The sequence below is a fragment of the Triticum urartu genome, chromosome 4A, assembly GCF_056163025.1.
Source record: "Triticum urartu cultivar PI428250 chromosome 4A, HENAU_Tu73, whole genome shotgun sequence".
Taxonomy (NCBI): Eukaryota; Viridiplantae; Streptophyta; class Magnoliopsida; order Poales; family Poaceae; genus Triticum; species Triticum urartu.
This window is the reverse complement of record NC_141876.1, coordinates 553,009,748-553,035,806: the sequence shown is the minus strand read 5'-3', so window position 1 is coordinate 553,035,806 and position 26,059 is coordinate 553,009,748. Positions and strand designations below refer to the sequence as shown.

Here is a 26,059-nt window from a genome sequence, read left to right as displayed (position 1 = left end):
CTTAACTGTCGGTTGTCCATGTCCCTCTCCTGGCCGCCAAACACGGATCATCATCAAGATCGCCTAAAAAAGACAACCCGGATCAAGACCATATGCATACGTTGCCGCACACGGTATCTCATCCATCGAGCCATCCAATGAAAAAAGAATTATATGAGACCAGGTCTCACGGTTAGCAGGTGAGACCCGTCCTGATGGATGACACATGACATTCACAAATCACAAAGCATCTAATCTTCCCCCCCCCCCCCCCCCCAAGAGTGAGGAATGCTTTGTGATTTGTAAATCTCACGTGTCATCCATCAGAATGGATATCACGTGAGACCTGTTCTCATAGAATTATTTTCCCCATCCAATGCATGGAAACAAATGATGCGTATCCCTACTTTTATTCCGTCTCTTCATTTCAAATGTTAATGCCACACATTTAATGGTGCATAAGTACGTCAGATTCCACTAATTAATGGATTTGCTTATACGGGCTGACCGCTGACGGGCACTTGCCGTACGTGGTGGATACCATGCCGCCCATTATCAAGCCGCTTATAAACCGAGCGCATCTGGACGTACGGCATTGTTCTTGTGTGTGTGTGTTTGTGTGTGTTACCGGCTGTGAACCGGAGTGTCGGAGGCGTCAATGGCACGACCAAGCATGGGCGCCGTCGCCCTCGTGCTGCTTCTGGCCTGGTGCTGCGCGGCGACCACCGTGCGAGCGAGGGAGTGGATCGTCGGCGGCGACAAGTGGTGGACCTTCGGCGTCGCCGGCTGGGAGAACGACAAGCCGATCCAGCCCGGCGACACGCTCGGTGAGCGACCCGATCACACGCGGCCAGCTGCTGGATCGATCCATCATTTTGCTTTACTAACATTCGTTTGGTTTGATGGCCATTAGTGTTCAAGTACAAGCCTGGAGCGCACAACGTGGTGAAGGTGGAGGTGGACGGGTACATGGACTGCAAGGCCCCCGACGGCGCCACGGTTCACTCCTCCGGCAACGACACCTTTGAGATGCCCGGCGGCAAGGCCTACTTCATCTGCACCTTCCCCGGCCACTGCGAGAAGGGCATGAGGATCGGCATCCCGCCTAGATAGATAGGGGCGTTGACTGGCTGATAAATAGCGCGACGTGCTCTCTCGATGGCTAGTTGAACGATAAATAAACCGAGGGTGCTAGGGTGATGGAATGTTTGTCTGCACGTCCAGGATGTTTCTACCGTTAGAGGTGAGCGATTAAAAAGGGAATGAGGCTAGATTTTGCGCCATCCCATGGCGGTAGATTTTGGTCTCCCGCCATCTCTGCCGATTCCACCCTGCACCGCCGCACCCCCCTCCTTTGCGCTAAACTTGGTCTGGTTCACTGGAAAAGATCTATTTCAGCGTTTCTAACGAGCCAGGCTCTTTAAGGTTCGGACTCAGATGGGGGGCACAGAACATGCATCAGGATCACCAGGACCCCAGGTTGAAGGCACGTCATCGTCATCATCGCTCCTTTCTCACCAGAGCCAAATAAACTTATCGTCATCGCCAGGCAGACATGACGTCTCTTTCAAATTTATTTATTTAAACAAATCACTAACGAAAATTACAACTGAGTGAAGAAGTCGTCGTGTCAAGTCCCCAAAGAGCAACCATCACCAACTATGAGAAACATGGATCGGAAGAGTCATACCTGTAAGCACACAAACACGAACAATGGCTGACCGAATCCAACGCGTGCCAAAGCAAAGCAGATTCATCGAAGACCAGTGCCGACCGAATCCAAAGAGATCCGCCGGAGACAAACATCAACGCACACCCTCCACCAATGCTAAAAGCACCACCAGGTAGGGGAGGACATTATTCTAACTCTGGGCTGCTGCCATGCCACCACCTCACTGCCCCAACCAAGATTTTAAAAGTACCTATGTCACCAGAGGTGAGTCGGACCAGCGGCGCCGACAAGAGGACAGAAACCCTAATCTCCTCCAAAGAACCTCGTGGAGGAAGGGAACGGTTATTCACTGCTTCTACTTCTAGAAAGCAGGCCAAGGAGACACTGTGATAAATGGTTTAGCGTTTCCTGTGCTCCTATGGAAAAAGCAGACAGCTCCCTAAAACAAGTAATACGGCCATCCATAGATCTTCTCTCAAATAAAAAAAATCCACAAGATGATTCATCTGCCATACCACGTCAAGCAAGCATTACAGTAAAATAAGGACCCGTGATGAGGGCCATCCGAAGTTAAATCACAGCCCCTCACCAGCTCAACGACCGGCTAGTGCCTAGCAAACCAAGGAACCTAAGGGTGTCCATAACTTCGGGGATGCACAACATAGCATCCAGATTACTTTGATGGGATTCACGTACCGATGGATGGAGCTGCAGTAGCAAGCTTGATGTTGACCGTTGTGTGCAAACTTTAGCAGTCATCGTTGCTAGTAGCATACTTGAACACCGTCCTTTTTGCTCTTGGCGCTTTTGGAGAAATGAAAAGAACCATTACATCCAGTTTCAACAATGTTAGAATGTGCATCAACAAGTAGAAACATTTCCTTGCAGAAAAGGAACACGTAGAAACGTGCTGACATTCTTGGATAATCAATTGAACACGAGCAATATTTGGCTATGAAGTAGTAGATTTTACTTTAACAAAGCATACAAGCAGTTTCCGTTGTTTCTAATCAGAGCAATCTTTATAAATTTTTATGTTGTGCAATATAATCTTCGAAACACAATACATGTTTCTACATATGATTAGCGAAGTATCAAACATGTTTGAAAACTGTTTCAAAAATACAAGTCAATAAAAAAAACAGAAATCTCGCCGAAAGAGAGGTAATGGTTAAAGCCACCTGCAATGCTGAAGACTGGAAACTGTTTCGAAAATACAAATCCTCTTCGTCCCGCGCCGTCATCTGCTGCTGCTGTCCCTTAACACATGACTATAAGATAGCCTTCCCTCTGTATCAGCCTGTGCAGATGCACACCCATCAATAGGATGCATTTCGTGTGCACTTTCACAATGCAATTAGTTTGAAATTCCATCATATTCTGAACATAGACAAATGATAGGTTTACCTCTGTAATGGCCTTGATGCACTTCACTTCTTCCTTCACCTCTCCTGTACAACCATATGCACCTTGGACATTCCGCTGCTCACAGACCAAATGAGCACAAGACCAGACCATCTCCTGCTTCACCAGAGTGGAGTAACATAAAAAAATGTCAGTTTCAGTTCATGGGCTAGCTGGTTGTCTGGAAAGCTTGTTGATGCTAATAAAATCTTAAACATCACAAGATAAATTAGAAGTGAGAGGCAAGTGCAAAAAATCAAAGGCACATAACTAAACATTTTGCAGGGAAATTCTCAAAATTATCTATGAAATTCCTGGGTTCCATACGTCCGCTAAAAGATTAAACCATGGAGACTTAAGGCAGGAGCAAGTTGCACATCATAAGCTATACCAGTGTTATATTACTAGGCCAAGCTAAATTGCATTCAACAATGTTTCATAGTATTACAAAATAAGTGCTAACTTTTAGAAACACTTTGTTCTCGAACCTAGAGCTAGAGTGAAAGTGGAGAAGTTTTGATGGCTCATGGCATTTGGAGTGGTTTCTAATCTAACACTAAAACATACTTCCATTCTTCACGGGAAGTTGGAAATGGTGAACTGACCGTGATTGCTTTTTCTGATATTTACTTGCAGTCAACCATGACTTGACTGTAGGTTCATACCACTCTATGACTAGCATTTCCTTTCATTTTTTCCTTGCGCTGTAGGCAAAATGTGAATAACTTCCACTTCAGTTACTTACAGGACCAATAGGTGGTGAGCTTTGCAAGTAGTTTTTATCATATTCTGGTAAGCATTGAAAATTTTGTTCATATGGCTCTCAGGTATACTGGAAGTATTGTGGTAATCAGGCAGGAATCATGTTCCAATTGTGCCCGGAAGATTTTCATCCCTGTTACAGCTTTATCGAAGATAAATGTATTCTGGAAGTGCAGCCTTCCAGGTTGGTTTTACCTATTCGTATAAATTTGTCTGTTGTGGGCTGTGGCAGATAAAGAATAATTTTTGCACGTATCTCACATTCTCACCCTATCCCAACTTGGTCGGTTTACTATGCTTTGTTTGTATCATGTCTTCTGTTTCTACAGTTAATTTGCTGTTGGACATTGGTGATGATGAGCTAAGGGTTTCTTCTTTGGTCTACTGTAATTAAAAAAACTTTCCATCAAGCACACTACAGTGCAATATTCAAGAAACAGAACTCATGTTTGATATTCTATTTGAAACTTTCAAAAAGGAACTCTATTTCAATAAAGGAGTATATCATGCTCTCGGTCAGTCAGTGCCTTATACTACATGTGTACGGTGTACCATAGCCATAAGTAGGAGTATGGCTTTTGCTTCAAATGATGACACGTGAGTGTTGCCTCCAACCGCTCCCACTGTCATGGCTAAATCTAACAGGAAACGATTTCAACCAAAACCAGGGGAAAAAAGAGTGGCCCACAATGAAAAGCGGTGCCGTAAAGCGGGCAGACCGCTTCTAGTAATATTGTACTAACTTGGGAAGGATTATTCTCATTGTAGTTTCGTGTATACAGTTGTCCATATGAGTAACAGCTAGCTTTCACTCGATGAATGGATGGCAGATACCTTAAGAAAGAATTTGCAGGAAACTACAAGAATTATAAGTTAAAGTGGAGAAACATCGATAGTAATGATGGAAAGCTATGATTTTTGTGAATGATGTGGAACACTACTTCATGGCACTATGGAAGCTATCAGTGCAGAATGGAAGTTACATAATTTCCATTGGGCTGCTGCCACCCCTCATTTTTGTAATAAAATAATAGGAATTGATGCGCATATAGATATATGGTGGCATGAAATGAAGGTTAAAATAAAAACTAAGTTGCTTGTAATCTAAGAACAGAGCATGACAGCACCATGTACGTACACTGGTAATGAAAGGGAAGGATCCGATTGCTTGATCTTGGTCTCGAAAGGCATATCGGAGTTCACCATATACAAAACCTAATTCGTATCTTGTGTTGAGTTGGTTTCATCTAATGTGGGGATCCAGGATCGACTATGATGATAGATGCTGATCCAATGTGTGAGTGTAAGTTATAGGCATACTGGCTTCTACTCCCTCCGTTCCTAAATACTTGTCTTTCTAGGCATTTTAACAAGTGACTACATACAGAGCAAAATGAGTGAATCTACACTCTAAAACATGCCTACATACATCCGTATGTAGTAGTCATTCAAAATGTCTAGAAAGACAAATATTTAGGAACGGAGGGAGTAATATACAGTACTAATACTAATAGAAATAAAGCAAACCATACATAAATACTTTCCACCAGTTCTGAAGAATGAGGTGCTTGGTTGCTGATAATCCACATATCTACTATTTCACGGTTCTTTAAGTGAAATCGAACAAACAAAGTGATGAGACCTCACCTCTAGCACCTGATCCATCCACATATTCAGTTCTGCCCACCTACATAAAAGCAAGAAATTGCGTAAGCATTTACTGCCTATTGTCTTACCAGCCACTCACCAATATGGCTTTGGCTAACCATCAAGCCTGCAGCATGGGCGTTTAAGATACATATAACATTCAAGCGTAGAAAATATAAATATCTTTGCTTGACTCCAAGTAATGGCAGGACTCAGCTCACCAAGCGAAATGCGTACATTAGTAGCATTATTAAAGCTTCGGTGGAAGAAAATGTGAACATAAGCTGACTAAAAATTGGACAAGGCAAGCGACATGATTTGATGTTGTACAGCTTTCATTATAACCAGATATGGTTAGGACTTGCTGAAAAGAAAATTCAGAAGGTGAAAGTCAGCCAAACCCATAGGGGTCTTGCTTGCCACTCACCTCCATAACTGGTGGTTTAACAAGACAAGGAAAATGCACAATTGTGCAGCTTTCCTTGGGAAAACACACCACTCCGATCACCTTCAGCATACTGGGCCGGAATCTCTCAAACTAAATTGATGTTTTTTTCCCTCTTTCTCCATGGAGCTGAAGCATAGTTTATATTGATTCATAATAAATAGCTAAAATACATTGTAACTATAATCTCCATCTAAGAAACATCAAAACTGAACTGACCACAGGACAGACTGTTAAAGATTTACGGCAGTAATTTGCACATACAGATTATTTTGCGAAGTCAGAATCTGAGCTTTCTGTGGTCATGTAGCAATTACATGGACACTGAGGAGTCCCATTGCTACCTGTTCACAACTAGAAAAGCAATCTGCCTTCTAATGCATCAAGTTATAAATCTACATGGAGTTCATTGCACGAGACATAGCAGCAATCAATTTCTCTCTTGTTTGCTGTTCAGAGCCAGGGGACTTGATAACGAAGGAATGCATGACTTTCCCATTGTTGGATGTGATCTTTGATTCACCAACTTTGACTTCTGCCTCTTCAAAAGCTTGGAACACATTATTTATTGGATAGTTGTCCATAGGTGACATTACACGAACAAGAACCTCATCTTGCACCACCTGGATATCTACTTCTGGCCTAGGTGTTTGGACCCTGCGGTCTACCATACCAGACTCCAAGAACATGTCTCTTTCCGACTCCATCTCTTTGAGCTTCTTCTGGAGATCAGTGATGTGCGTTATGGCATCTCCCAGGAGCGATGCTTTGTCCATTTTTGAGATATTGGGAACAACAGCTCTCAGTGCATAGAACCTCTGGTTGAGTTTTTCCCTCCTTTGGCGCTCAGCCTCAACATGGTTAAGCGCCTCTACCCTCCCGTTTGCTGGTTTTCTTCCCCTCTTTCTTGGTGGCTGGCCCTCCATTGCAGGGGCCACTTGCTCCTTACACAAGCCATCGACACTGCCATTTTCCCCACCCAACAGAGCTGCTTGTGAAGTCAAAACACCAGATTTTGAACTAGACCCTACGCTAAAATCTATATGCCTCGGTGTCTGTGACTGAGGTGGTGGTTGTGTCAGTATCTGCTGTGAATTCTGAAGCTGAAACGGGCTCAATCCAGGGCTATGTGCAGCTCCATTGCTACGCTGTGAAGTCTCACTTTTCACAACTAGAATACCATTGCCAAATTTCTGATGATGAGAATTCAGGCCTCGAGCCTGACTCCATGTGAAGTTCTGCAAACCTTTCCGGACATTGGGGAGCAACAGGCTCTCACCACCACAATTCTTCTGCATATCCCATGACCTTTCATTCATTTTTAATGGAACTGCTCCCGTGTTGACTAAAGGTCGGCTCAGATTCAAATCCTTCCCGAAAATCTTAGCCAAACCGGGTGATATTTGAGCAGAACTATTCTCATCATGCTTCTCAGATGCTGCCTTCTTACTGCTTGCCCCTAGAAACACAGACCTTATTGTTTCCAGAGCTTCAGCACTCTCAAGCACATTCTGCATTGAGCCTAACTCAAGTACACCAGCTTCGAATGGCAGTAGCACAATAGTCCTAAATCCTGCTGCACTTGCAAGGAATCCACGATAGCAATAATTTGAGGGGGAAACCTTGTGCGGATTGTTAGGAATCCAAAGGGGTGCACCTGTTGCAAACACTTGCCCAGGGCCACCTACATGACATGGAAATGCAAAGTACATGGATGCTAGGAAGAATAACTCAGTGTCAGTCACCTGGTCAATTCTGAGAGCATCATCCTCCTCATCAGCCCCAGCAAATGCTGTATGCAGTCGCTCTAACACTCGCTTACGCATCCTTTGTTGGCTCAGTGAAGATGCATCATGAATATCACCACGAGTAGTCGAGTTCATCTCATTATCATGGGGTTCACGGCAAGATCCATCACCCCAGCCAAGGACAAGTTCACCAGATCTGGTGTGGGAGAGTTGCCAGAAGATGGCGTAGTTCCAACGAAGGCTTTTACCATCAGCTTCAACCAGGTCCTGGAGTTTATTTTGCAAGCCCACCAACGCAGACGCTGCTACGAGATTTTCAGATATGGCACCTCCACCTTTCGTCAGATATGTGAAGGCATCTAAGCCCAGCACAGAGGCACAAAGGGATTTGTCCTCCTCAGTCCAGGACCCTCTGGTGCCTTCCTCCTCAATCTCTGTCTTCATCAGTACACTACCTGCTCAAAGTGGTAGGAGTCAGGTCACATTAACAAAATAGCCACATATAAAAAGGAGAAAGCAAAACAAGAAGGGCTGCGCTGGTGTGCGAGCTAGCGCCCTACGCCGGTAATCACTCCCACGTCAGCCCCGATATCATCGTGACCGGGAGCGGAGAGATGCACATCTGATGCATGAAGTGGTCAGACTGTGTGGTGGTATCGCGTGCTATAGCGTAAAAGCAAAGTTCATGCCACATATTTCCCCAGAAGATGAGTGCATTTCCTTTGCTTTCAAGAAAGTGTGCTTCGTTGATCACTCACTTTCTATAAACAAAGTCGCACAGGACCACTCAAATTCCAAGCAGCATGCAACAAATTCAGTGTTGTACCAAATTTCACTTTTATCATTTATGGAAAAGTTGAAATTTGTCCAGTTACTACTGAAAAAATATAGGGGATTTTTTAATTCGGCAAAAAAATGTGGCAGCAACTGCAATAATCTTAACAGTCACAGGCCAAATAGTGCCATTCTAGCTATGCTTATTTTATCATAAAGTGAATGCAAAAGAACAGTTTATCATGTCGTCTCCACCTTCAGCATGAAGCCATTAGCAACTTATAAAACATTTTTCTAAATGTTTGGTATCAGAACATCAAATTAAAGGTTGCTGCATATTTTATTACTTTGTCAATAGAAATGCCCGATCAGTAAGGTGCTGGATCTACAGCGGATCTAGATCTGGATGGTGTACCGGGTATGCACCGGCACAGCTAGAAACTGTGGAGATCGGTGCGGACTAATCAGTGGGTGAAAACAAGCTCATACCTCAAAATCCGATGGCCAAAGCTTGCGGACGGGACCGGGACAGCAGGGACGCGATGAGCATGAACAGGAACGGCGATGCCAGCGAGGGCGGAGGGGTCTGGGGAGGGCGTCAGCCGGCGGCTGTGAGCTATGGGCACGGCGGCGGCTTGTAGGCCACGCGCGCACGCGGTGGAAGAGTAGGGATGTAGGTCGAGATTGGTTGGTCAGGACTCGAGACTAGCTAGGGGAAGAGGAAACAAAGGTACGGGAATGGTGGGGAAGGAACCGGCTCCTCTCACTGTCAGTCTGTCACGTGCACAGCACTTCTTGCGGCGCTAGCACGGAGATGGGCCAGCGAAATAGCAAAAGCCCATCTGAGGGGTGAAAACAGCCAGGTACGACCCCATTTCTGAAACTTCTACAAAAAAACGATCTTAAACTTCGCCTATAAAAAAGCAAAAAAAAAGAGTGAAATTTGCCTATAAAAAAGCAAAAAAAACAAACCTGATCTGATTTTTTTCACAAGTGACCCTTCTGCACGACACCATGGGCTGGGTCGTTGTAACACCCACGATACGGCTATATCTCCCACGTGTCGGAGCACGACTTAGAGGTATAACCGCATAGTAGGCATGTCGCAAGAGGGGTAATCTTTACACATCCCATGTACCGAATAAGAAAGGGATAAAGAGTTGGCTTACAATCGCCACTTCACAGAATACATAAATATAGCATTACATCATCTAGAATACAATCAAGGTCCGACTACGGAACCAAATAAAGAAGGACAACCCCTAATGCATAGATCCCGATCGCCCCAACTGGGCTCCACTACTGATCAACTGGAAACGAAACAAGACTACGAACACGATCTTCATCGAGCTCCCACTTAAGCTCAGCGGCGTCATCTGCATTGGTATCATCGGCACCTGCAACTGTTTGGAAGTATCTGTGAGCCACGAGGACTCAGCAATCTCACACCCGCGAGATCAAGACTATTTAAGCTTATGGGTAGGAAAAAGGGTAGTGAGGTGGAGCTGCAGCAAGCACTAAGCATATACGGTGACTAACATACGCAAAATGAGAGCGAGTAGAGAAGCAAAGCAACGGTCGTGAACTAGAAGTGATCCTGAAACTACTTACGTTCAAGCATAACACAAGAACCGTGTTCACTTCCCGGACTCCGTCGAGAAGAGACCATCACGGCTACACACGCGGTTGGTGCATTTTAATTAAATTAAGTGTCAAGTTTTCTACAACCGGGCATTAACAAATTCCCATCTGCCCATAACCGCGGGCACGGCTTTCGAAAATTCAAACCCTGCAAGGGTGTCCCAACTTAGCCCATCACAAGCTCTCAACATCAACGAAGGATATTCCTTCTTCCGGGAGGACCCGATCAGATTCGGAATCCCGGTTACAAGACATTTCGACAATGGTAAAACAAGACCAGCAAAGCCATCCGATGTGCCGACAATCCCGATAGGATTCGCACGTATCTCGTTCTCAGGGCAACACCGGATGAGACTAGCTATGAGTAAAACCAAACCTCAAGTTTTCCTAAGGTGGCCCCGCAGGCAGCTCGGTTCGGACCAACACTTAGACAAGCACTGGCCCGGGGGCTTAAAATAAAGATGACCCTCGGGAGCGCGACTCCCAAGGGAAAAGTAGGTGGTGGTGAGGCAAATGATAAAACCAAGGTTGGGCCTTGCTGGAGGAGTTTCATTCAAAGCGAACTGTCAAGGGGTCCCCATAACACCCAACCGTGTAAGGAACGCAAAATCAAGGAACATAACACCGGTATGACAGAAACTAGGGCGGCAAGAGTGGAACAAAACACCAGGCATAAGGCCGAGCCTTCCACCCTTTACCAAGCATATAGGTGCATTAAAGTAAACAAGATATAATAATGATATCCCAACAATAAACATGTTCCAACAAGGAACAAACTCCATCTTCACCTGCAACTAGCAACACTATAAGAGGGGCTGATCAAAGCGGTAACATAGCCAACACAACGGTTTGCTAGGACAATGTGGGTTAGAGGCTTGACATGGCAATATGGGAGGCATGATATAGCAAGTGGTAGGTATCGCGGCATAGCAATAGAGCAAGCAACTAGCAAGCAAAGATAGAAGTGATTTCGAGGGTATGGTCATCTTGCCTGAGATCCCACAAGAAAGAAGAACGAGTCCATGAAGAAGACAAACAGACGTAGTCGAATGGATCCTCACAAACGCGGCGTTATCGGAACTAACCCGAAGAAGCAACACCGAAAAGAAGCAAACAACATAGTAAACAACCACCCATAAACATGGCATGATGCACAACCAAGTATGATGCATGTCCGGTTTAAAGAGGGCATGGCATGGCAAAGTGCACAAGCAATTCTACAAATTAAGTGGAGCTCCGTTGCATATTGAAGAAAACACCATATTCAAGTTATTTAGTTCGATCTCGTTTATGTACCCAACAATATTAAATATTGTTAAACATGGCAAGAGGTGAAGCATAATTTAACGAACTATCTAGTCAAGTTTAAATGAGGCCGGAAACAACGAACAACAATTCCGGTAAATCCCCATATGCATATTTTAGATTTGGTACTGTTCTGCCCTAAACACAATTTTAGAGTTGTTAAACATGCAAAGTAAAGCCGCCATGTTAAACTAGGCATTTTTCTACCCCATTTACATATAAAGATTAATTAAATCCGAGCTACGGTTAATTAGTTAGGAATTAAAACATTTTAACATGGGATTTAAGCAAAATAAAGCAAACAACAAGTTTTAGCATTTTAGCATGGATGAAAGTGGAATATTATGAAAGTAGACAAAATTCTAAGCATTTTTCATGTATAAAACATTTTGAAATGATGCACGGTTATTAAGTTATTACATGCATGATCAACAAGGGTTTTTCTGCAAAACTGCAGTTTCCTGGAAATTAAAAAAATCGTCCTCACAGGGGAGAAAAACTTCATGGGCCAGATCTGAGGCAAACTGGGCCGGGGGGAGCTGCTGGTTGCTCACCATGGGCTGGGCCCAAACGGTGGAACAGGAGGTCGGGCAGGCCTAGAGCGGTGCTGGGCCTCGCAGGCCGATCGAAGCAGGGGAGCGCTGGGCCCTGTGCGTCGTGGTCAACGATGATGAGCATGATGCATCCTTTGTTGGCTCAGTGAAGATGCATCATGAATATCACCACGAGTAGTCGAGTTCATCTCATTATCATGAGGTAATAGCACTCCAGGTACTCTAACTTACACCCAATGTGATGATCTAGTCCCAAACTTGTAAAACTAGACCAAGCCATACCCCAACTTGCATCCAATGTGATGTTTTAGTCCCAGGCCAATGAAAACTCGCCAATTGGCTGGGCCGGTCAGCGCACGCAGTTTTGCACAAACCCCCCTGCTGTTTGCCTGAATCAACCCGCACTCACTCCCCCCCACCTGAATTAAGGGGCTGTTTGGTTTATGTCCACGTTTCAATCTGCCTGGCCTGGAGCTTGCCTGGAACCTGCCTGGGGTGTGTTTGGTTAGTGACCTGGGATTTTTCTGCCTGGTGAAGTTGCCTGGGTACGCTGCCTGGCTCCAGGCATAGCAAATCGGACGCCTGGCCCTCTCTGCCTGGGCAAGATGGCCCCACTTATAATTTACTATACCCCATAATATATGGGCAAATCACTTTCCCCTCCACCTCCACTCACGTTTCCCCTCCCCACAGCTCACAATCTTCTCTCTCTCTCTGGGATTGTTCTTGAGAGAAGGGGAGAAGGAATTGCATGGGAAATTGATTATTGGCTTTGATTCTTCTTTCCCCCAACAATATTTCTAGTTCCTAGTCAGATCTGGTGAAATCATGAAGGTGAGACTGCAATTTTTACCCTATCATGTGTGCCACGATTTGCTGCCCCCTTCTCTGTTTATTTGTTCTTGTGATTAGAACTTGCTAGCATGAACGCATCTAGTGCTTCTTTTCATTTGGCTTCTTTTTTTTACTTGATTGGAAGCTACAACCTTCCAGATCTGAAGAAACCTCTTACTAGAGTAATAATCTAGCAGTACTTTGCATATATGTGTGCACGCATGTAATCTTAAATCTGGCATAGAACAATCTCTCTATTATTGGTTCTACTGACTACATATACGTACATCTCACTTGTTTCTTATACATTTATTTCATCTAATATTCAGATGTATACGGAATCTGTCCATTATGTTATCAAGAAACGACGGGCGTTAGGTGTTCTAGCTGTAATGTTGGCCATTGTCCGGTGGCGTCGTCAACGTAGACATTACAGTCTTAGAATGTCTCGAAGAAAGTATGGGCCATTGGTTGATAGAGATCTGGAGAGGCAAAAAAAGTTAAATGACCTGTACAATTCAACCGATAAAAATTGCATCAGTCAACTCCGGACGACGGGGCCGCTGCGCAGTGGTTTTGATGATGTGAACAAACAAGTGATGCTCTCCCAATCTACTCTAGATGGCTTATCGGTAATTATCTCATACAAATTATCTATTTGTCGAGTGTTCAACTACTGATGTGGAACTAACAATAAAATTCATGTAGGCCAATGATCGTGGAATTCTCTCTAAACCGATTCAGTTCTACGACAAGTTGAAGGAATTATTTAGTGGCTCGTCGGCAGATGGCTCTTTTATGCAAGACCCTTTCTCTGCAGCTGAAACTGACAATGATGATAAGGTAAAAGATGACATGATGAATGATATGTCCACCTTTGATGAAGCGAAGGGTCCAACAGGTCATGACTCGGATAAATTAGATACAGATAGTGATGATTGTGAAGCGGTGGCTGCTCTTGCTGCAACTGATAGTCAAGTTTCCTCGTCCAATGTTTTTTTTGACCCTTTAACAGTAGGAGAACCTCCTACTGTTTTTGTATTAATACAAAGGGGGTAACACTTTACATGAGGATTTTTACATGATGACTTTACAATTCACCCTTCCTTTGGGAGGTGGGGGAGAACTTAAGCTATAGAGGAGAGGATGAGTGGGATGAGATTTTTATGCTTTTCCTTAACCCTATAGGTAAGGAGAGAAAAATCAGTCTTAAGCCTATCCAACCATGAAGTCTTTGAGGGCATCATCCCCCTGAAATGTTTGTTGTTGCGTTCCTTCCAGATACTCCATGCGGCCGTCAGGAATAGCTCCATGAAAAGAGGCCTGTTCCAGTTATTCTTGGCAGACACAACTTGTTGCAGGCGAGGTTGTCCCTGATTCCACGTAATTCCAAGGCTGGACCAACATTCAGTACTGAATTGACACTCAAAAAAGAGGTGTTCCAGTGTTTCCTCAATATGCAGCCCACATAGGATGCAATCATAGTCATTTCCTATATTGTAATGTCTCCTCTTGAGCATATTTCGCGTGTTCAATCGGTCAGAAAGGAGCAGCCATCCAAAAACTTTAATTTTCATGGTGGATTTTCCTCGTCCAATGTTGCGGCTCTAAAGCCTAACAAGAAAAGTTTCAAAAAAAGTGCAAAGCCAAATACTCTGCCACCACCACAAAATGATAAAGCTAAAAGGTCAAAGCCAAGATCATCTCAAGCATCACAAGATGACACTAATATGGATGTGCTGCTCACAAGTACTTTGATAGGCATACGAGAAACCCTTGCAAGTCCAGTACAGACTGTAGCCCCAAAGGACCCAAATGCTCCTTTATGGGACATGCTCAAGAAGATTTCGTTGCCACCTGATGAGAGGATGTCGGTCGGGATGCATCTATGCAAGCCAGAATTTGCAGTCCATCGAGGTTTTCTTGTCAGCATGGGTCAAGAATACCTGGAGCGTTGGGTGTATACATACTTATCTTATCTGACAATTATCCTGCTGGCAAACGTGTCGGCGATGATCTTGTTGGTAACCTTGGAAACAAAGATCCTGCTAGTAACCTTGGCGATGATCCTGCTGTTAACTCTAGCCCTTTCTGAGTAAGATTGATTGGTGGTCTACCATATTGTTGGATCCTTTTGGTTGCAAAACACTAGTTTCTAAGTAGTCAATGACTAGCTTTTGGCTATGCACAACTGATGTCTAAGTAATGGCTGATGGTGGTATTATTTTGCTACAGCCTTCTGCTTAGTTTCCAAGTAGTATCAGCATGCATGATATGATTATTAGATGCTAATGTGAAAGCTGTGTTGCTTTCTGACTTGGATAAGTTTCTAGGTAGTATCAGGATGAATACATAATTAGACTTCAGGTTATGTTAATCCCACAAGGATAATTTGTGTATCTCTTGCATTCCAGATGTGCTGGATAATGAGTATTAATCAAATGTAATGCATTGTGGTTATTCAACAGCAATGTTGATGTGTATCGTCAGAGTTATAAAATCATTTGCCTTCAGTGTTATGCTTATGAAACTTCAGATTATTATTACTTTTTGCTTATCAAATTATTTGGCTTTGTTATGCTTTTGAAAAGTCCGACCATATTTATTTATATTTATATTTAGCATATGCATATCGGTGATCTCCAATCCCAGGCAATATAGCAACCAAACACTGCCTGGGCCATTTATCCACACAAGCACGTTCCCAGGTCAGCAACCAAACGCAGCCTAGAAACATGGTCGTGCCTGGCCAGGCATTTTTTGCTGAGATGTCCATGCAACTCCCAAGCAGCTATTTTGCCCAGGCAAACCAGTGAGGACACGATCTAAACACACCCTTAATTCAGGTGGGGGGTGAGTGCGGGTTGAATCAGGCAAACGGCAGGGGGTTTTGTGCAAAACTACACGCACTGACCGGCCCAGCCAATTGGCGAGTTCTCATTGGCCTGGGACTAAAACATCACATTGGATGCAAGTTGAGGTATGGATTGGTCTAGTTTTGCAAGTTTGGGACTAGATCATCACATTGGATGCAAGTTAGGGTACCTGGGATGCTATTACCTCCATTATCATGGGGTTCACGACAAGATCCATCACCCCAGCCAAGGACAAGTTCACCAGATTTGGTGTGGGAGAGTTGCCAGAAGATGGCGTAGTTCCAACGAAGGCTTTTACCATCAGCTTCAACCAGGTCCTGGAGTTTATTTTGCAAGCCCACCAACGCAGACGCTGCTACGAGATTTTCAGATATGGCACCTCCACCTTTCGTCAGATATGTGAAGGCATCTAAGCCCAGCACAGAAGCACAAAGGGATTTGTCCTCCTCAGTCCAGGACCCTCTGGTGCCTTCCTCCTCGATCTCTGTCTTCATCAGTACACTACCTACTCAAAGTGGTAGGAGTCAGGTCACATTAACAAAATAGCCACATATAAAAAGGAGAAAGCAAAACAAGAAGGGCTGCACTGGCGTGCGAGCTAGCGCCCTATGCCAGTAATCACTCCCACGCAGCCCCAATATCATCGTGACCGGGAGCGGAGAGATGCACATCCGATGCATGAAGTGGTCAGACTGTGTGGTGGTATCGCATGCTATAGCGTAAAAGCAAAGTTCATGCCACATATTTCCCCAGAAGATGAGTGCATGTCCTTTGATTTCGAGAAAGTGTGCTTCGTTGATCACTCACTTTCGATAAACAAAGTCGCACAGGACCACCCAAATTCCAAGCAGCATGCAACAAATTCAGTGTTGTACCAAATTTCACTTTTATCATTTATGGAAAAGTTGAAATTTGTCCAGTTACTACTAAAAAAATATAGGGGATTTTTTAATTCGGCAAAAAATGTGCCAACAACTGCAATAATCTTACAGTCATAGGCCAAATAGTACCATTCTAGCTATGCTTATTTTATCATAAAGTGAATGCAAAAGAACAGTTTATCATGTCGTCTCCACCTTCGGTATGAAGCCATTAGCAACTTAAAACATTTTTCTGAATGTTTGGTATCAGAACATCAAATTAAAGGTTGATGCATATTTTATTACTTTGTCAATAGAAATGCCCGATCAGTAAGGTGCTGGATCTACGGCGGATCTAGATCTGGATGGTGTACCAGGTATGCACCAGCACTAGAAATTGTGTAGATCAGTGGGGACTAATTAGTGGGTGAAAACAAGCTCATACCTCAAAATCCGATGGCCAAAGCTTGCGGGCGTGACCGGGACAGCAGGGAGGCGATGAGCATGAACAGGAACGGCGAAGCCGGCAACGGTGGAGGGGTTTGAGGGGAGGCGTCAGCCGGCGGCCGTGAGCTATGGGCATGGCGGTGGCTTGTAGGCCACGCGCGCACGCGGTGGAAGAGTAGGGATGTAGGTCGAGATTGGTTGGTCAGGACTCGAGACTAGCTAGGGGAAGAGGAAACAAAGGTACGGGAATGGTGGGGAAGGAACCGGCTCCTCTTACTGTCAGTCTGTCACGTGCACAACACTTCTTGCGGCGCTAGCACGGATATGGGCCAGCAAAATAGCGAAAGCCCATCTGAGGGGTGAAAGCAGCCAGATACAACCCATTTCTGAAACTTCTACAAAAAAACGATCTTAAACTTCGCCTATAAAAAAGCAAAAAAAAGTGTGAAATTGGCCTATAAAAAAGCAAAAAAAAAACCAACCTGATCTGATTTTTTTCACAAGTGACCCTTCTACACGACACCATGGGCCGGGGCGTCATGCTAGATGGCGCGACGACTACCTCTCCCAAAAAGACATCATTCTATCTAGCATGACGCCCCGGGCCAAGGTGTCATGCTATCTAGAATGGCGTCTTAGATCCAGTCGTCATGAAAATGGTCATTTTGTGGAATATTTTTGGATCCGATTCATTTCTTTTTTCGAGAAAACTTTTAATCTATTCATCGATTTGTCAAGGTAGTACAAAGAACAACAGAAGTAAGAATTACATTCAGGTCCGTAGACCACCTAGCGACGACTACAAGCACTGGAGTGAGCCGAAGGCGCGCCCCTCCCTCATTGGAGCCGGACAAACATTGTTGTAGTAGACAGTCGGCAAATCGTCGTGCTAAGGCCCCATAGGACCAGCGCGCCAAAACGGCAACCGTCGCCGATGAATAGAATCCTAGATCGGAAAGATCCAACCTGCAGACGGATGGATCCAAGCGGATCCACCGAAGACAAACACCGACCGGATCCAATGAGATCCGCTGGAGACACACCTCCACACGCCCTCCCACGACGCTACTAGAAAGTAGAACTTGATGAGTTAATTGTACTTCCCCTCGAATTGGATAGTAGCTCATCACAGAAAACTGTTCACGTGATGCCTACACCAACTAGAGAGGAAGCTAATGATAATGATCATGAAACTTCAGATCAAGTTACTACCAAACCTCGTAGGTCAACCAGAGCATGATCTGCACCAGAGTGATATGGTAATCATGTTCTGGAAGTCATGTTACTAGACCATGACGAACCTACGAACTATGAGGAAGCGATGATGAGCCCAGATTTCGTTAAATGGTTTGAGGCCATGAAATCTGAGATATGATCCATGTATGAGAATAAAGTGTGGACTTTGGTGGACTTGCCCGATGATCGGCAAGCCATTGAAAATAAATGGATCTTCAAGAGGAAGACGGACGCTGATGGTAGTGTTACTATCTACAAAGCTTGACTTGTCGCAAAAGGTTTTCGACAAATTCAAGGTGTTGACTACGATGAGATTTTCTCACTCATAGCGATGCTTAAGTCTGTCCGAATCATGTTAGCAATTGCCACATTTTATGAAATCTGGCAAATGGATGTCAAAACTGCATTCCTTAATGGATTTCTTAAAGAAGAGTTGTATATGATGCAACCAGAAGGTTTTGTCGATCCTAAAGGTGTTAACAAAGTGTGCAAACTCCAGTGATCCATCTATGGACTGGTGCAAGCATCTCGGAGTTGAAATATACGCTTTGATAAGGTGATCAAAGTATATGGTTTTATACAGACTTATGGTGAAGCCTGTATTTACAAGAAAGTGAGTGGGAGCTCTGTAGTATTTCTGATATTATATATGGATGACATATTGTTGATTAGAAATGATATAGAATTTCTGGATAGCATAAAAGGATACTTGAATAAGATTTTTTTTTCAATGAAAGACCTTGGTGAAGCTACTTATATATTGGGCATCAAGATCTATAGGGATAGATCGAGACGCTTAATAGGACTTTCACAAAGCGCATACCTTAACAAGATTTTGAAGAAGTTCAAAATGGATCAGTCAAAGAAAGGGTTCTTGCCTGTGTTGCAAGGTGTGAAGTTGAGTAAGACTCAAAGCCCGACCACGGCAGAAGATAGAGAGAGAATGAAAGTCATTCCCTACGCCTCAGCCATAGGTTCTATAAAGTATGCCATGCTGTGTACCAGACCTATTGTATACCTTGCCATGAGTTTGGCAAGGGAGTACAATAGTGATCTAGGAGTAGATCACTGGACAACGGTTAAAATTATCCTTAGAGGACTAAGGGATATTTCTCGGTTATGGAGGTGATAAAGAGTTCGTCGTAAAGAGTTACATCGATGCAAGCTTTGACACATATTGAAAGTGGGAGCATTTAGCTAGAGTAGCTCCATGCAGAGTATTGTAGACATAGAAATTTGCAAAATACATACGGATCTGAATGTGGCAGGCCCGTTGACTAAACCTCTCTCACAAGCAAAACATGATCACACCTTAGTACTCTTTGGGTGTTAATCACATGGCGATGTGAACTAGATTACTGAGTCTAGTAAACCTTTTGGGTGTTGGTCACATGGCGATGTGAACTATGGGTGTTAATCACATGGTGATGTGGACTATTGGTGTTAAATCACATGGCGATGTGAACTAGATTATTGACTCTAGTGCAAGTGGGAGACTGGAGGAAATATGCCCTAGAGGCAATAATAAAGTTGTTATTTTATATTTCCTTATATCATGATAAATGTTTATTATTCATGCTAGAACTGCATTAACCGGAAACTTGATACATGTGTGGATACATAGACAAAACATCGTGTCCCTAGTAATTAAGCCTCTACTAGACTAGCTCATTAATAAAAGATGGTTAAGTTTCCTAACCATAGACATGTGTTGTCATTTGATGAACGGTATCACATCACTAGGAGAATGATGTGATGGACAAGACCCATCCGTTAGCTTAGCATGTTGATCGTTCAGTTTTTATTGCTATTGCTTTCTTCATGTCAAATACATATTCCTTCAACTATGAGACTATGCAACTCCCGGATACCGAAGGAATACCTTGTGTGCTATCAAACGTCACAACGTAACTGGTGATTATAAATATGCTCTACAGGTATCTCTGAAGGTGTTTGTTGGCTTGGCATAGATCGAGATTAGGATTTGCCACTTCAAGTATCGGAGAGGTATCTCTGGGCCCTCTCGGTAATGCACATCATAATAAGCCTTGCAAGCAATGTGACTAATGAGTTAGTTGTGGGATGATGCATTACAGAACGAGTAAAGAGACTTGTCGGTAACGAGATTGAACTAGGTATGAAGATATCGACGATCGAATTTCGGGCAAGTAACATACCGATGACAAAGGGAATAACGTATGTTGTCATTACGGTACGACCGATAAAGATCTTCATAGAATATGTAGGAACCAATATGAGCATCCAGGTTCCACTGTTGGTTATTAACCGGAGAGGTGTCTCGGTCATGACTACATAGTTCTCGAACCCATAGGGTCCGCGTGCTTAAGTTGGATGACGATTTTGTATTATATGAGTTATGTGATTTGGTGATCGAATGTTGTTCGGAGTCCCAGATGAGATCACAGACATGACGAGGAGTCTCGAAATGGTCAAGAGGTAAAGATTCATATATAGGACGATAGTATTCGGACACCGGAAGTGTTATGGGGGTACCGGGTACATATCGGGTCACCGGAAGGGGTTCCAGGCAACCCCTGGGAAGCTATATGGGCCTAATGGGCCAAGAGGGGAAACACACCAGCCGCAAAGGGGCTGGTGTGCCCCCCTGATAACCCACAAGTATAGGGGATCGCAACAGTTTTCGAGGGTAGAGTATTCAACCCAAATTTATTGATTCGACACAAGGGGAGCCAAAGAATATTCTCGAGTATTAGCAGCTGAGTTGTCAATTCAACCACACCTGAAAGACTTAATATCTGCAGCAAAATATTTAGTAGCAAAATAGTATGGAAGTAACGGTAACGCTGGCAATAGTAACAGTAGCAGCTGTGTAGCACTCGTAACAGTGGTAACGAAAAAGTAACAAAGCAAAGATCAATATGTGAAAAGCTCGTAGGCAATGGATCTATGATGGATAATTATGTCGGATGGCATTCATCATGCAACGGTTATAACATAGGGTGACACATAACTAGCTTCAGTTCATCAATGTAATGTACGCATGTATTCCGAATATAGTCATACGTGCTTATGAAAAAGAACTTGCTTGACATATTTTGTCCTACCCTCCCGTGGCAGTGGGGTCCTATTGGAAACTAAGTGATATTAAGACCTCCTTTTAATTGAGTGCTGGACCAAAGCATTAGCACTTAGTGAATACATGAACTCCTTGAGGGAGTCCTGGATTAGGGGGTCCTCGGACAGCTGGACTATAACCTTTGGCCGGACTGTTGGACTATGAAGATACAAGATTGAAGACTTCGTCCCATGTCCGGGTAGGACTCTCCTTTGCGTGGAAGGCAAGCTTGGCAATTCGGATATGTAGATCTCCTCCCTTGTAACTGACTCTGTGTAACCCTAGCCCCCTCCGATGTCTATATAAACCGGAGGGTTTAGTCCATTGGATGACAACAATCATAATCATAGGCTAGCTTCTAGGGTTTAGCCTCTACGATCTTGTGGTAGATTAACTCTTGTAATACTCATATCATCAAGATCAATCAAGCAGGAAGTAGGGTATTACCTCCATCGAGAGGGCCCCGAACCTGGGTAAACATTGTGTCCCCTGCCTCCTGTTACCATCCGCCTTAGACGCACAGTTCGGGACCTCCTACCCGAGATCCGCCGGTTTTGACACTGACATTGGTGCTTTCATTGAGAGTTCCACTATGTCGTCACCATAAGGTTTGATGGCTCCTTCGATCATCGGCAACGATGCGATCCAGGGTGAGGTTTTTCTCCCCGGACAGATCTTCGTATTCGGCGGCTTCGTACTTCGGGTCAACTCGCCTGGCCATCTAGAGCAGATCGAGAGCTACGCCCCTGGCCATCAGGTCAGGTTTGGAAGCTTGAACTATACTGCCGACATCCGCGGAGACTTAGTCTTCGACGGATTCGAGCCCATGTCAGGTGCGCCGCACAGTCGCGATGAGCATGACTTAGCTCTGCCGCCGGACGGTGTTCGGGAGATCACACCTGTGGCTACTCCGGCCCTCAACCCGGAGCAGATCGTGCCGTCCGAGGACGAGTGGATGGACCCCGCCACGGAGGCCTTACACCCAGCGGTGATAGAGCCGAATACTGACTTCACCTCCTGTGAGACCTGTCTTGCCGGACCCTTGGATTCGTCCCCGGCCACAGGCTCCAAGCCGCCCGCGTCCGTGCCTATCGAATCTGATTGGGCACCGATCATGGAGTTCACCTCTGCGGATATCTTTTAGCACTCGCCCTTGGGCGACGTGCTAAATTCATTACGGTCTCTCTCCTTGTCAGGAGGCCCTTGGCCGAACTGTGTCTGGCTCGAGTGGGAAGCGGACGACGAAGAAATTCGCCCCCCACCCACCACCGACTTAATGGCCACTGTCGACGACTTAACCGACATGCTTGATTTCGGCTCCGAAGACATCGACGGTATGGACGACGATGCAGGAGAAGAACAGGAACCACCACCCACAGGGCGCTGGACAGCCACCTCATCATATGATATATACATGGTGGACACCCCCAAAGAAAGCGATGGCAATAAGGCAACGGAGGATAACCCCCTCGAGAAGCAATCTAAGCACCGGCGTCATCGGCGCCGCTCTAAGCCCCGCCATAGCAAAAGCAGTGATACCGGCACAAGAGACAATAATGCTACGGACAGTGCCGAAGACAATCCCCTCCAGCCAGGCTTCGAGCGGGAGGATGGGCAAACTAGCCCTAAGGAACAGCCGGCAGACGGAGAATCAGAGGATGACAATTACATGCCTCTCTCCGATGACGAGGTGAGCCTCGGCGACGAAGAATTTATTGTGCCTGAGGATCCTGTCGAGCAAGAGCGCTTCAAGCGCCGGCTTATAACCACAGCTAAAATCCTGAAGAAAAAGCAACAGCAGCTTCAAGCTGATCAAGATCTGCTAGCGGATAGATGGACCGAGGTGCTGGCAGCCGAGGAATACGAACTCAAGCGCCCAACCAAAGGATACCCAAAGCGCAGGTTGCTACCCCAACTCGAGGAGGAAGCATTAAAGCCTACACTACCAGCGTATGATGCGGCTGACCGGCCACCTCGTGGCCGAGACAAAGCGGCGTATCAGCCTGAAGTCGAGCCCGCACCCCATCGCCAGTCAAACAAAAACACCAAGGCCCGGGGCAACATGCAGGACCTGCGAGACGTATTGGAAAACAAAGTAGGACATACAAGATCGATCTACGGATCACGGGCGCGCGCCCCAACGAGTGACGACGACCGTCACGCCGGATATACTAAAAGCAAATCCGGCCGGGCCGAATATAGCAAACAAGACTCATATGAACTGCGTCGTGATATAGCCCGGCACAGAGCCGCCACACCCCCCCTATGCTTCACTAATGAAGTAATGGATCACGAATTCCCAGAAGGTTTTAAACCCGTGAATATTGAATCATATGATGGCACAACAGACCCTGCGGTATGGATCGAAGATTTCCTCCTCCACATCCACATGGCCCGCGGTGACGATCTACATGCCATCAAGTACCTCCCATTAAAACTCAAAGGAAAAGCTCGACATTGGCTCAATAGCCTGCCGGCAAACTCCATTGGCAGTTGAGAGAACTTGGAAGACGCATTCCTTGATAACTTCTAGGGCACTTATGTGCGACCACCGGATGCCGATGACTTGAGTCACATAACCCAATAGCCAGGGGAATCAGCCAGGATATTCTGGACTCGGTTCCTAACTAAAAAGAACCAAATCGTCGACTGTCCGGATGCCGAGGCCTTAGCGGCATTTAAGCATAACATCCGCGATGAGTGGCTCACCCGACACCTCGGCCAAGAAAAGCTGAAGTCCATGCCAGCCCTCACGACACTCATGACCCGCTTTTGTGCAGGCGAGGATAGCTGGCTGGCTCGCAGCAACAACACTTCAAGAAACCCTGGCAATTCAGATGCCAAAGATAGCAACGGCAGGCCACGTCGTAACAGACACAAGCGCCGCAACAACGGCGACAACGCCGAAGACACGGCAGTTAATGCTGGATTCAGTGGCTCTAAATCCGATCAGCGGAAAAAGGCGTTCAAAAGAAGCAATCCGGGCCCGTCCAGCTTGGACCGCATACTCGATGCTACGTCTCCAACGTATTTATAATTTTTGATTGTTCCATGCTATTATATTACCAACTTTGGATGTTTATGGGCTTTATTATACACTTTTATATTATTTTTGGGACTAACCTATTAACCTAGAGCCCAGTGCCAGTTTCTGTTTTTCCTTGTTTTAGAGTATCGCAGAAAAGGAAAATCAAATGGAGTCCAATTGACCTGAAACTTCACGGAACTTATTTTTGGAAGGAAAGCAACCTGGGAGACTTGGAGTCCACGTAAGGGAAGCAACGAGGAAGCCACGATGCAGGGGGCGTGCCCACCCCCTGGGCGCACCCTCCACCCTCGTGGGCCCCTCGTGGCTCCCCTGACGTACTTCTTCCTCCTATATATCTCCATATACCCTAAAACGATCGGGGAACACAATAGATCGGGAGTTCCGCTGCCAGAAGCCTCCGTAGCCACCGAAAGCCAATCTAGACCCGTTCCGGCACCCTGCCGGAGGGGGAATCCCTCTCCGGTGGCTATCTTCATCATCCCGGTGCTCTCCATGATGATGAGGGAGTAGTTCTCCCTCGGGGCTGAGGGTATGTGTCGGTGTCAAACCGGCGGATCTCGGGTAGGGGGTCCCAAACTGTGCGTCTAAGGCGGATGGTAACAGGAAGCAGGGGACACGATGTTTTACCCAGGTTCGGGCCCTCTTGATGGAGGTAAAACCCTACATCCTTCTTGATTTATTCTTGATGATATGAGTATTACAAGAGTTGATCTACCACGAGATCGGAGAGGCTAAACCCTAGAAGCTAGCCTATGGTATGATTGTATGTTGTCCTACGGACTAAAACCCTATGGTTTATATAGACACTGGAGAGGGTTAGGGTTACACAAGGTCAGTTACAAAGGAGGAGATATCCATATCCGTACTGCCTAGCTTGCCTTGCACGCCAAGTAGAGTCCTATCCGGACACGGGACGAAGTCTTCAATCTTGTATCTTCATAGTCCAATAGTCTGGCCAAAGGATATAGTCCGGCTGTCCAGAGACCCCCTAATCCAGGACTCCCTCAGTAGCCCCTGAACCAGGCTTCAATGACGATGAGTCCGGCGCGCAGTATTGTCTTCGGCATTGCAAGGCGGGTTCCTCCTCCGAATACATCACGGAAGAATTTGAATACAAGGATAGTGTCCGACCCTGCAAAATAATTTCCGCATACCACCGTAGAGAGAATAATATTTCCACAAATCTAATCTACCGACACGTTTTGGCAATATAACATTATGCCATAGCTCGGTGATTATTCGAACCGTTTCCTTTGACTAGCCCCGCTCATAACGCGAGGCAGTTTCTTGACACATCTTGTGAAAGCAGAGATCGTGTTCCCCTTATTACGGGATTCTCATCAATACGAGCGTGGGTAACCCAACCGTGCCATTGATTACGGTGCTTGGGGGGTAAGCGAGTTTTACCAGGCTGGTGGGGACGCATAGTTTCGTCCGCCCATATAAAGGGACAAGGATTCACCTTTTCATCCACGCCTTCTTCCTCCTTTGCTCATCCATTTTCGCACACTCGAGCTCCAGCGCCCAAGTCCGCATTTCCCACCTCAACCTTCTCCAACCATGTCCGGAGCGGGAGGCAGGTGGATGGTCTCCTCCATCACGGAGGGACACATCAAGAAGCTGAGGAGAGCCGGTTACCTACCCGACGACATCGCGCACCGGCTCCCAGATGAGGGGCAGCTCATCCCCACCCCCAGGCCCCACGAGAGGGTAGTGTTCCTTACCCATT

At 45.5% G+C, this 26,059-nt stretch overlaps 3 protein-coding genes and 1 long non-coding RNA gene across 6 annotated transcripts; 2 read left to right on the top strand and 2 right to left on the bottom strand.

Moving 5' to 3' along the window:
• Positions 1 to 392: 392 nt before the first annotated feature.
• On the top strand, positions 393 to 1,275 carry LOC125552717 (basic blue protein-like). The gene is made up of 2 exons (XM_048716389.2): positions 393 to 806; positions 893 to 1,275. Exons 1-2 carry the CDS (start codon positions 638 to 640, stop codon positions 1,090 to 1,092), a joined length of 369 nt encoding a protein of 122 aa, XP_048572346.2. The 5' UTR covers positions 393 to 637; the 3' UTR covers positions 1,093 to 1,275.
• Positions 1,276 to 2,105: 830 nt separating this feature from the next.
• LOC125552715 (transcription factor MTB1) lies at positions 2,106 to 9,216 on the bottom strand. 2 transcript variants are annotated; one of them, XR_007303754.2, is made up of 6 exons: positions 8,921 to 9,216; positions 6,174 to 8,112; positions 5,465 to 5,504; positions 3,059 to 3,172; positions 2,833 to 2,951; positions 2,106 to 2,455 (listed from the first exon to the last, which is right to left on the bottom strand). XR_007303754.2 is itself a non-coding variant. In XM_048716387.2 (2 exons), exon 2 carries the CDS (start codon positions 8,099 to 8,101, stop codon positions 6,305 to 6,307), a length of 1,797 nt encoding a protein of 598 aa, XP_048572344.2. In that variant the 5' UTR covers positions 8,102 to 8,112; positions 8,921 to 9,216; the 3' UTR covers positions 6,034 to 6,304. The 2 variants fall into 2 exon arrangements, 1 of the variants encoding a protein (XP_048572344.2); XM_048716387.2 differs by lacking the exons at positions 2,106 to 2,455; positions 2,833 to 2,951; positions 3,059 to 3,172; positions 5,465 to 5,504 and having other exon boundaries at positions 6,034 to 8,112.
• Positions 9,217 to 12,584: 3,368 nt separating this feature from the next.
• LOC125552718 (uncharacterized) lies at positions 12,585 to 15,284 on the top strand. 2 transcript variants are annotated; one of them, XM_087518872.1, is made up of 4 exons: positions 12,585 to 12,765; positions 13,095 to 13,397; positions 13,474 to 13,744; positions 14,350 to 15,284. In XM_087518872.1, exons 1-4 carry the CDS (start codon positions 12,760 to 12,762, stop codon positions 14,862 to 14,864), a joined length of 1,095 nt encoding a protein of 364 aa, XP_087374998.1. In that variant the 5' UTR covers positions 12,585 to 12,759; the 3' UTR covers positions 14,865 to 15,284. The 2 variants fall into 2 exon arrangements, with proteins under 2 accessions (XP_087374998.1, XP_048572348.1); XM_048716391.2 differs by lacking the exon at positions 14,350 to 15,284 and adding an exon at positions 14,047 to 14,341 and having other exon boundaries at positions 13,474 to 13,608.
• A 456-nt stretch (positions 15,285 to 15,740) lies between these two features.
• On the bottom strand, positions 15,741 to 17,237 carry LOC125552719 (uncharacterized). The gene is made up of 2 exons (XR_015601585.1): positions 16,947 to 17,237; positions 15,741 to 16,146 (listed from the first exon to the last, which is right to left on the bottom strand). It is a non-coding gene; the product is annotated as an uncharacterized LOC125552719 (long non-coding RNA).
• Positions 17,238 to 26,059: the final 8,822 nt, after the last annotated feature.